This window comes from Columba livia, chromosome 1, assembly GCF_036013475.1.
Source record: "Columba livia isolate bColLiv1 breed racing homer chromosome 1, bColLiv1.pat.W.v2, whole genome shotgun sequence".
Classification (NCBI taxonomy): domain Eukaryota; kingdom Metazoa; phylum Chordata; class Aves; order Columbiformes; family Columbidae; genus Columba; species Columba livia.
This window is the reverse complement of record NC_088602.1, coordinates 57,544,459-57,556,604: the sequence shown is the minus strand read 5'-3', so window position 1 is coordinate 57,556,604 and position 12,146 is coordinate 57,544,459. Positions and strand designations below refer to the sequence as shown.

The following is a 12,146-nucleotide window of genomic DNA, read 5'->3' as shown; positions in this document are numbered from 1 at the left end:
TCTAGCAAAACTTAAAGCTTTATCTCTATTTATCTAAAAGGAGTTCTTTCTCTTCTCTGGTTACCCAAACACTCTGTAAATATAAGAATACCTTCTGACTCAGTGGTTTTAAAGCATCACTTGAAGTCCAGCCCATAAATTGAATTTCTGATCCTTATTTTAATTGCCATCATTGTGCAAGCATGTTTGTATTGTAGACCAAACTCCAGAACTTTTGAATCTGTGTTTTATTGTTCTTCTGAAGGTGTTATCTCTTGAAAACAAAATGGAGGTTTTCTGTTGTCTCATTCTGCAGGATTTTACATTTGCCTAGTTTTCTTTAAAAATGAGTGTAATCAGCTATTTGTAGAATATGTGTGCTTGCAGCATGAAAAGGAACTGATGAGACTGTAGTAAAAGATGCCTTCTCTTTTCCACTCCATGGGCTCCCAGGCAATCTAGCTCAAGCAGAAGCAGTTGGAAGAGAGGCCCTGGAATTAATACCTAATGATCATTCCCTTATGTTTTCATTGGCAAATGTACTGGGGAAATCACAAAAATATAAGGTAGGTAACTAGAGCTTTCTGAGTGTTTGGTGTTTGGTTTGGTTTTATTCTTGTTTAAACTCGGTGTAAGTTTTTTGTAGAAACTGTTTGAGGAGGTCATTGTGGACTATGACTTAGATTACCAGATCTCAGTGCCTGATTCTGCCACAGTATTGTTGTGTGATTCTGGCCAGTGTTCATCCCACTTTAATTTAGATGCCTGGGTTATGAATTTTGCTGGCCTAAACTATGTCAGTGGTCAGTGGAGAGAAATGGGCTCTTAAGCACACTAGAGGGCAGTTAGGGTCTTGTATTGACTCACTGCCGGTAGAGAGAAGAGAGCCTGCTCTGCTTTAGAGGCCCTAGTTAGAAACTAAACTTACATGTGACGTGCTAGTCCTTATGCTTTTGGGATGTAAAGGAAGCAAGGTTTACCATTACCCGACATGAATTCTAGACTCTATCTCACACACTATCTAAAATAGAGATACACAGATTTGATAATCCCAGACTGAAGATGGGATACCAGGATAATCCCAGAATATTATGAGAAGAAGTCCACACATGGAGCAATGTATTGAACCTTCTCTTGAATGCAGTAGACCAGCCTGTGAATGGTACTTCAGCATTAGCTACTTCTGTTTCCAAGTAGTAAATGCCATGGAACTGATGAGAATAAGTTATTTTCCAAAATAAATTGTATGAGCTGACAGAGAATAAATCATACACAGCTAATATATTTAGTTGTTCTAACTGACTCCATAGTCACTGAGGTATGTATGTGATAGGGACAAATCAATAATCAAGGAAGTTGTTGGTATTTCTCATAAAAACCTCAATTACTGAACTATGGCGTTTAGAGGCTTTAATGGCTTTTTAGTAGTGATATTATTGTGCAGCAATGATAATACCAGCTGCACTGAAAGAACAAGGAAAGTAAGAAGATTTTATGATGGGAAGCTTCTCAGAATAGATTTTTCTGCCAGTTACTGTGTCCACTTAAATTTCTACAGTCCTGTTCAGCTGTGCAGTCATGACCTGTCCAGGTGTAAAGTCAGGGCCTGTGACAACCCAGCACTTGCTTTTGTTTGTGTTAGGGATGCTGTCAGACACCATTTCTGTTTCCCTAGGCTGGCTGGGGTTTTTCTGTATACTGTCTTTCTTTTCTCTCTCCACCTGAGACTGTTAGAAAATATATATTTTAACTTACTTTAACAAAGTTCCTGGAAGATACAAATTAACATCCAGAATGTATAAGGGATGAGATGATGGAGGAGGTAATTGCTAGGATATTTTGATGAGTCACGACTGTGAAACAATACAGAATTGTGTAGTTATTCATCTAGAAGAGTACGCCTCATGACAGGATAAAGAGCAATTATAACGAAATAAGTAGAAAGTTGAAAACAAGCTAGAAAACTTTTCCAGGTGTAGGAGAAATACGTCTTTCTTAGGGGATTTTAAAAATAAAAAAGGAGGTAGTGATTTTAGTTGCGAGCTCTGAAAGGTCATTATGCTGCAGAGGAATGTGTTGGAGACAAAGTAGAAATGATAGTAGGGGAAAATGTAGCTTTCAAGTCAGCATCCTGAATGAAGCAAAAGGAGCAGTGGAATCCAGGGAAGAAAGCGGGGAGCCAGTGTGTGTTTTAATAGTTCAATATAGATTAGTAGGTTTCGTAGAGCAAAAAACTCGACTAGTGACTTGGATGGGTAGACTCGCTTAGAAAAGGTTATGATCTCAGCAGCTGTATTTTGCATCACAGGAAAGAGGAGATACAGGATCTTTTAAGTGGGAGAATGCTAAATGACAATAAACAGCATTGAAAACCCATATTTCTTGTCCACTCCCTCGCCATGTAAAAACAGAGAAGTGGATGGCTCTTTAAGGGAGAAGAGGAAAGGAGTTGGGGATGGAGTGTCTCAAGATGAGGGAGGTAATTTTCAGAGGGCTGCCTGGCTGCATCTGATGTGTTGTATAACCTCAGGTATTTCATTTATTAGGTTACTTGCTATGTGTCTGTATAAAAGTTGTTACTGTATTGGTTCTGTGCCATAAAGTAAGATTTGTTCTGGTTTTTTTTTTTTTTGTTATCTCTTACTTTAAAAAACATTGAGTCAAAAAGGTTTTACTGTGTTATGAGAGATTTCCTTCCAATAAGCACACAATATTATCCTTCAGTTTCCAATGCGCTTTGATTTTCAGCAGAAGATGGTTTTCCTAAGTGACCAAAAAACCGCCAACCCTTTTATGATTTCTGTTTGTGTTCATGAATGATTTATTGTTCCAGAAACAAAAGCACATAAAGGATAAGCTGGTTTGGTGGTTTTGTTTTGTTTTTTTAATTAACATCTGTTACACCAAGTTAGAGTTCTCCTTTAAATGCTTGTTCTTGTCACAATGGATGAAGAACCAAGCTATATCTTTAGTTCTTTGAAAATATATGTGCTGTATTTTTGTTATGTATACATCTATGCTTTTTTCTGTTAAAAGTACAATAAATTGAAAACATTCAGCATTTTTTGTATTTGATATAAAACCAAACCACAATCTTGTGCTGTGGCCTTGGCAGCAGACAGAATGTATTGTGCTTACTCAAAGCCTTTGCTTATATGCAGTGTGCAAGTTTCTTGGCAACACTTAAAGATTTGGCAAGATACAGCAATTTGAAATATCACCAATGTATTGGAATGTATATTTACTCCATATATCTACAGTAATATGAATATGATGCACCTTAAATAGCCTTTAATTAGCCAGTGTGCTTCTACTAGCTGCTGAGCAAAGCAGTGGTGATAAAAATGTTTTCAGCACGTAGTTCAAGATGAATGGTAATGACAGTCAACTCTTAGAATCTACTTCATTAAATTTTCTGGGTAACATTGCATATGTTCCCCATGGTGCTTCAGCAGGGAAAGGATGACTCCATATATTAGGTGCTTCTCCTTTATCTGGGTGGCAACTTTTTAGCATGTCTGAATTGGACAACACATCTTTCACTTTGATTGTTGTTAACCTGCCCAGTGAAGAAAGCAGAGATTTACTTATTAGACCAAAATACTAAAATTTGCAGCAGAAAAAAAACAGAAATTTGTGGGGCTTTTGATTACTACATGCTTTCACGTTCAAATCCACTTGATTTTTAGGCTTGGATGATTGCATGAGAAGATGAGGTTATCTTGCAACACCACTAGACTTGCCAAATGTTTGAGTCTCAGTATGTTTCTCAGCTGACTGAGTTAAAATCATAGAATAATTTTGACTTGAAAGGATGTCGAGAGGTCATCCAAGTCTAACCCCTGACCCAAATCATGGCCATCTCTGCTTGAATCTTGAACAACTCTATGGAAGGATGGAGATTCTAAAACCCCTCTGGACAGCATCTTCCAGTGCTTGACCACCCTTATGGTTTTTTTTAAAAAAAAAAAAAAGTTTCATTTTATCTATTCGGAATTTCCCAGTTTGCATCCATTGTGTCCCATCCCATCTCACAGACTTGTAAGAAGAGTTTGTCTCCATCTTCTCCGTATCATCTGATGAAGTAGTTCTAGATAACAGTAATGTCTCACCTTCATCTTCTCTTCTGAAGGCTAAAGAGATCTGATTCTTTCAGCTGCCCCTTGTATGTCTTGTGCTCTAGCCCCTAAACATCTTGGTGGCTCTCTGCTGGACTCAGTAAAGTATGTCCAGGTTTTTCTTCTAATGGAGAGCCCCAGCCTGAACACATACTCCACATGTGGTCTCGCAAGTGCTAATAGAGGAGAAGGATTACTTCCCTGGACGTGCTGACATTACTTCTACGTAATACAGCCCAGGATGTGGTTGGTCATCTTCGCTATGAGGGTATGCTGATGGCTTTTATTCCATTTGCTGTCTAGCAGGCCCACCAGATCTGTTTCTGCAACGCTGTTTCTTAGACAGTTCCTTCCCAACCTGTGTTTTTGCATGGGGTTATTCGACCCCAGATGTAGAACTTTGTATTTAGTCTTTTTGAACTTCATGAGATTTCTGCTGTCCATTCCTGTTCAGCATCTTCATTAATGATCTGGATAATGGGGCAAAGTGCACCTTCAGCAAGTTTGCAGATGACACAAAACTGAGAGGAGTGGCCTATATGCCAGAGTCATGCTGCCATCCAGAAGGACCTAAACAGGCTGAAGAAATAGGATGGCAGGAACCTCATACAGCTCAACAAGGGGCAGTGAAAAGCCTGACACCTGGAGAGGAACAACCCCAGGCACCAGTGCATGCTGAGAGCCACCCATCTGGAAAGCAGCTTGGTGGAAAAGCACCTGGGGGTCCTGGTGCACACCAGATTGATTGAACATGAGCCAGCAGTGTGCCTTTGAGGCAAAGAAAGCTAATAATATCCTGGGCTGTGTTAGGAGTGTTGCCAGCAGGTTGAAGGAGGTGGTCCTTCCTCTCTGCTGGTGAGGCTACACGTGCAGTCCTCTGTCCAGTTCCCAGAAAGCCATGGACATACTGGAGAATGTCCAATGAAGGGCCATGAAGATGATGAAGGGACTGGAGTGTTGGAGCGAAATAAGGACTCAGCAAAACAAGTCGATTCAATGTGAATCACACTAAAGCCATTTATTACAGAAACCAGCCTCCTTATATATGCAACTATATTCTAATCACGCGTCCACGCTCCAAGCATGGATTCGCTAAATGAGTATCATGGGCTGTCCATGCGCTGGAGTCTCACTGATGATACATCCGATGATTCACGCCACACCAGGACCCCGGTGATTGTGGAACGCCCCTCTTTCCCACAGCAGGCTCTGTTTTCAGCTTACCGAAGTGGCCTTGAGATTCCTTTGAGCCAGACTAATTCATCAACAAAGTCTTTATCTACCAAAACCCCTTCCACACTGGAGTATCTTTCCTATGAGGAGAGGTTGAGTTGGGAGAATCTCAATGTATATAAATACCTGAAGGGGGGGTGCAAAGAGGATGGATCCAGGCTCTTTTCAGCAGTGCTGAGTGACAGGACAAGAAGCAATAGGCCCATGCCAAAACAAGGCAATTTTTCCTCTGAACATCAATAAATGATTTTTTACTGTGACCAAACACTGGCACAGATTGCCCACAGAGGTTGTAGAGTCTCCATCCTTGGAGATGCTGCTTGGACATGGTCCTGGCCAGCTGGCCCTGCTTGAGCAGGGAGGCTGGACCAGATGACCTCCAGAGGTCTATTCCAACGTCAACCATTCTGTGATTCCTGCTAGTCCATTTCTCTGTCCTGTCCAGGTCCCTCTGAATAGCAGCTCTCCTTTCCAGTGTATAGACCATTCCCTCCTCTTTGGTGCTATCTGTAAAGTTTTGTAAAGTGCGTTCAGTCCTGTCATCCAAAACATTAAAGAAGATACTAAACAGTATGGGGTTCAAAGAGACCAGTGCATCCAGGAACACTAATAATCTGGGTGTGAGAATGCTGAAGCTGCTGCTTATGCCAGGGAAAAGCAATGCTATAACATGCACTATGGAGTCATACACTCCCTAATTTTCCAGACATCTGGTTCTCTTTTCACTCCTGTCCAAGTATTCTTTCTCCTGAAACAGGATGTCCTGCAAAAGGATTTGTTGAGAACCCTAGGGTTTGCAATTTCCTTGACTTGAGAAGATGAAGGCACTTTCTGTATCAGTCTCTCTTGGCTTAACACTGGCAGCCTCAGCTGTGCTCAGCAATTCTTTGAAAGTATCACATACTTTGGATTTGAATTTGGACATACTGGGAAGCTCTTAAGTCACTCAAAGTTGAGTGATTCAGTCTTGAAATCAGAAATTTCTTGTCCCCTGAGGGACCCTCACAGAGACCTATTTTATGCTTCACATGAGAAGACGGTGGAACCAAAAATCTGGCTGACAGGTTTTCAGTAGAGCCTGTGTTGTGTTTTGTGGGTATAAGTAAGAAAAGCTTAGCACAAAGGAAAGGCCTTTTCCCCAGGTTATTGTTCTCACATACCTCAGACAGCAAGTATGTGCATTCAGATGGAAGCCTACCATGCTGAGGTAATTTTATCTTCAGGTCATCTGCATTGAAACCTGAATGGGCAACTTTGTCTAAAACACAGCACAGCATAGAAATCTATGTAAAATTTGCTCTCTAAAATATCTAAACTTGCATGGAAGCAAGTAAATATACTCCATTTGGATTGGGGGAGTGTATCTTTTTAACCTTCTGCAGGAAATATGCTCTGGGACAAAAGTATCTGTATTAGCAGCTTGTTTGGGAAAATAATGTTTGAATTAAATAATAAATTTAGTGGTAAATTGTTCTCTGAATATTTGGTGACAGAGCTCAGCTTTCCTAAGTACTTCAATATCAACAGTCCTAAGAGTACACACAAGTGGGAATATGGAAAATTTGTGAATATTTCAGTTGGCTTGATTTTCTATGGTTTTTTTTAAGTAGCAGGCACTCAGCTGCTCTTCATTGAGAACCATGTTGAAACATTCGTTTGAAAGGGGTTTACTGGAATGCTCCATTTCAAATGCTAAAAACTGTTTTAAAAGGAAGGGTGTCAAAAAACAGCAGTTTGCTCAGATACTGAATTATATTATCCTTAACTTGATTGAATAAGTAGGGAAAACTTCAGTAGGTAATGCTTGAAAATATTATAACTATGCCAAGAAAAAAATAACAAAACTGCTTTGCAAACTTTCAGTGCTTAATAGCTCTCTGCTAAAATAACAGCAGCCTGCAAAAGCATGGCACATTTTTGTAGCATTATTACTGGTTTTTGGAGGCTGTAGCCACCTGAGCTACAGGATCACACAGGCTTAGAATACATATACAGTAGTATCATGTAGATATTTTTCATAGTTTGGGAGAGGTTTTAATTAGAGTTGTGGGCGAATTTTGCATTATTTTATATATGACAAGAGCAGACTGTCCTGTTGACTTTTTCTTCTAAATTATTCAGGAATCTGAAGCTTTGTTCCTCAAGGCAATTAAAGCCAATCCAAATGCTGCCAGTTATCATGGTAATTTGGGTAAGAGCTTTTCTAACTCTTATCAGCTGTATTGTTTGTTTGCTTCATATTCATTGTGTTTAAAAAGAAAAAGCGATCTTTTGAGCCTTCTTGCTGCTGGGCAGATTTCTATTTTACTTCCTAGAACAACTGCCAGCCAGAAGAACAGGGCACTAAACCAGAAAAGCTGTCACACGATATGACAGATCAAGAGGGCTGCACAGTCCAGCCCAGAGGTAGTTGAACGTCAGTGTCTGCAAATCGGTTCATTTATACTATGCTTGTAACCCAAAATGAGCTCACCAGATAAGAGCTGCCATTTATGGCTGCATTGCAATTCATTCCTTCATCATTCTCATGCCAGTTCTGCTTCCAGTCTTTGCTCCTGTATTTGGCAACAGAACAAGCAGCTACTGTGCCAGCAGCCAGTGAGAGACCCTCACTGGAAACAAATGCTTTAATGTTGTTTTCCAAGTGATTGGCAAGATTGCATGTTATTGAACAATATTGTTAATGAAATTCCTCATTGATGTTCCAGCTGTGCTTTATCATCGCTGGGGTAATCTTGACTTGGCAAAGAAGCACTATGAAGTCTCTCTGAAGCTTGATCCTATGGCACCCGGGACCAAGGAAAACTACAACCTCTTAAGACGAAGACTGGAGCAATTGCAAAAGAAAGGCGGTGCCTGATATTTCTTTTCAGGTTGTCCGTGCATGCTGTTTGTAATTAATGTTACATGGGTACTTTTGACCATGTAAAGGATTCAGTCATTATTTCTCAAAATAATAACACCACCAGCAATGCACACTTGAATGTCCAATTACGCCCTCCTACAGATCTCAACATTTCAGCTGCTGTTTGGGGGATCGTTTTACTTTTACTCTTGAACTGCTTTTCAAGTCCCTTAGAATGTTTTTATAGGTATACAAAAGCAATGCAGATGGAATTTCACAGCTTTCCCTTGTAATTTGATATCTTCATCTGACTTTTTAGTAGCAGGATAAATATCAGAAGGCAGTTTTATTTCTGAAAGTGATTCTAAAAAAGTGCAATTTCCTGTTTAAATCCTGATCTTTTCAAGTATGAATATCTGTCCACTTCAGTTTTATTACTGCCTTCTACTGCCAGTCCTGCAGAGCCAGTGGAAGAATGGATTCCCTCCAGCACGTCAGTCTACTCTTGTAATTTGAGTTATTACTCTTGTAATTTGAGTTGTTTCTGGCTCCACCCTTTGAAGTGTTGGATTTGTACAGGAGTAAATGAGGACAAGGATTTGACCGTAAGTGTTTATCAGCCAGTGTACTGCTGAGGCAGAGCACCTGACCTTGGCTGTTGATGTATTAACTGGAAGGAACGTGGTTCACCCTTGTCTCCCTTGGCTCATGCATGTACTGAAGCGGCAGTTAAATAAGCATAGCTGTTAATGCATAAACTGAGCACATGGATGTGGGATGATTCAGAGATGGTACACATTGATACAATGTCACTTTTCAAAATATGCGATGCTTTAATACAGGTTTAAACTCTGGCTGTCCAGAGGTGTTTGTCTTGCGCTAATATTTACATTCCTGCTTTAGGAAGAAGTCACATGTCTATTTATTTGTTGTGTTGTTTGTTTTTTAAGGTCAGAATATTGCTAGTGGATGTGAAAACTAAGGATCTTTATCTCTCTTTTCATATTCCTTTATCCTTTCCCCCTGACCCCCCTTCTAGGAAAAAAAATTATCAATGCGGTATTTGCAGTTTTCCTAATTTGTCCAGTGATTATTGTACAGAGATTGTGCAATGTTCTCCATACACAGCTCACTGATGTGCAGAGCCCTTTCAAAGTATAGAGGGAATGCCTGCTGTAGGACAGGATGTCGTGTGACCTTGCCATCTGACCATCATGTAACCATTCTAGATCTATACTGTGTTTTGAATCTAGGCTACTTTTACATTATAAATTTACCTGGGAATGACAGGTGTTCTTGGAGGTTGTTTCAAGAACCAAGTTTATCTACAGAGGACATTGCGCTACTGCAGAGCTACCAAAGCATCCTCTTGACAAATCTACTTTGGGTACTACAAGTAGTGCAGCTACTTTAATGTAATATTCTTATTTGACTAACTATAAATCCAGCTAGCAAGGCTGTAGCAATGTGGTGCTGTCCACAAATTTGGCTTTGAACAAATTAATATGCCTACGTTACACAGTGTGTTGCCCTGATGATTTTAGTTGAGGTACCAGAGGCGTGTATTTGTGCTGCTGCAGTGCTCCTCTCCTGCTAACGCAGCCTGTTTCTCAGCAGGACTAATTTGTTCATATAGGGTACTAAGTTGATGCAATTTCCATTTCTTCTGGTTTCTCAATAAAATTGTCAGAAACTAGTTTCTCTACATGTTTGCAGGATATAAACATGCTCTTTGATAAGTATCTGCACTGATTCAGCTGAATGCTGCACCAGTATAGCTAGTCAGCTTCTGGTAGCTGGGCTGGTTTAGTCAGTACCAACTTTTGTATCTGAAACATGCTTAAGTGGATACACTCTTCAGTACAACCAAGCAGACATTTAAGGCTTTCCGTACATTCATCAGAGAACACTTAGCTACTTCAGTCATGAGGTATTAAACAGCTGGGATCTGGCTGGATGAGCTAGCTTATAGCAGAAGATAAATGTGTTTGATATAATCAGGTCTTTTCTGTATATTTGGAGTATGACATACTGAGTTTAAATTATTATTCTCATCATGAAGTTCAGATGTGTAGTTTTCCCTCTTGCCTGCCGTACTAGTTTCACAGAAATCCTCTAGATCAATATTATGTATGGGGTGTGAATTCCCTCTAGGTTGTTATGAACCAAAGCTGTTGTAGGAATTCCTCTGTGGAAGTCAGTTTGTCCTTCTATTGGAACAGACATGCCAACAAATTGAATGTTTTGTTGGTATTTGAAAATGGTCTTTTCAATACAGACAACATGATTTCTTCTTGATTAATTTTCTGGCTACCTGTATATATTTTTGTGAGCATTTATTTGTTTTTATATCATTTTCAGTGCTATAGAAATTCAATGTGATTACTCGTATGATGCTAATAAGACGGTATACTTATGTCCGAGCATAATGTTGAGGCAGAACTGGGTTCAAAAGAAACAACAAACAAGACTGCTTTTTAAATAAAAAATTCCTTAAGACTTTCAAGAATGCTAAATATTTTTTTTATTTTCAGAAATATTTTGAAGGTGCAAATAATACAGTGAGTTTTATTAAAATAGTTACAATGTTAACCTTTTGTTTTGTTTTTTTCATACCTCATAACTGATTCCTGGAACAGTGCAGAATTCAGAACCTGGAAAGAGAGAAAGATGAAGAAGTGGTTTTGTACATAGTTGTTGTTAGAAACATTGCCTGTCTTTCCAGCACGCTAGATTTTTCCCCATGTTACCTTTGCACCATTGCTAATTACAGAAGATGGAAGTTTTCTTCTTATCAGCCTAGCCTGCTTGGTTCTGCAGTGAAATTAAGAAACCTGGATACTTTTTTTTTCCGCCCAAAGATTGCTTGTTCAAATACAGGTCTGAGGAGGAAACTACAGAATGATTCAATACGCAAAATGGAGTCAGAAAACTATTCACAGTGACTGCTATAGATGATGGTATCACCAAAAACTTCCAAGGGAGTTCCCCAATTGTATGTTTCTCTCATGTTTAGACCAATGCCATGTACCCGAAGTTTCCTGTTATTTAATTTCATACTTGGGATTTTAACTTTAGAGATGTGGGTTGTGTGTGTGTTTATGAACACTGAGAAATAAAAGTCTTCAATACTTTTGAATGGTATGTTAAAAATATTTGGCCTATTCACTGGGAACTTGTTTCCTTCATACTTGAGATACCTGCATCTGAGATATTCATTCTAGTTTCTCTGTTTAGTCACTGGGGAAAAAAAAAAAACAGGTAATCTGAAACATGATTCGTCTCCTAAAGAAGGTGTTTTTAGTATGTGAGGCATCATGTAGTTGAAGCAGGTATTTCTCTTCACTAACTTCAAAGGGTAACTAAGGTTATAGTTACCTCATATATATGAGAAAAATCTCACTGCCGCTTGTTGTTGAAGTAATCCGGTCCCATATGCCTCTGGCATTCTCACACACTATCTGCACCAAGAATATTAAAAGACTGACATTGAAGCAAATTGGCAGGTACTTTGCCTTGAGAGTCAGAGGGTAGCTGCATGAGGGAAAGAGATGAGACAAATTGAGAGCTTTCTGCAGATAATTAAATTATATAGCTGATAAAGCATCTGAATGTCAAGTCTCTGCCTACAGCAACAGAACATTCAGGTCCAGTTCAATCCATTGTTAGCTTGTCTATGGTCACAATAATGGTAAAAACTTCTTATTTAATTGACTTTCTGTGTCCTTCATTTTGCTTTAAAAGCAATCTAAAGCAAAGGTGGGATTGTTTTCTTAAATTAAAGGTACACTGTACCTGTTAGAATGTTAAATGTGAGAACATAGTCCATTTCTATACGGTGTGGGCTTTTTAGTTTAAATATCTTCACATTTATTTTCTGGTTTGTGCTTGTGTTCCATATTTCATGTGCACATAGCTACATGTACATAGCTACAATTACATGGAGATCCCACATGATTTCTTGCCTTGGC

General features: G+C 39.2%; 1 protein-coding gene across 6 annotated transcripts in view; it reads left to right on the top strand.

Moving 5' to 3' along the window:
* The window catches only part of TMTC4 (transmembrane O-mannosyltransferase targeting cadherins 4), a 59,427-nt gene extending 48,113 nt beyond the window's left edge, over positions 1–11,314 (top strand). For 4 of the 6 annotated variants that reach the window (XM_065057737.1, XM_065057727.1, XM_065057733.1 and 1 more), the window contains 3 exons: positions 433–545; positions 7,452–7,521; positions 8,039–11,314. In XM_065057737.1, coding sequence (XP_064913809.1) covers positions 433–545; positions 7,452–7,521; positions 8,039–8,190 — 335 coding nt within the window. In that variant the 3' untranslated portion in view covers positions 8,191–11,314. Of the gene's footprint in view, positions 1–432; positions 546–2,287; positions 3,067–7,451; positions 7,522–8,038 lie in introns of those variants that run through there. The other 2 variants (XM_065057752.1, XM_065057746.1) reach the window with 2 other exon arrangements.
* The last annotated feature ends 832 nt before the right edge of the window (positions 11,315–12,146 follow it).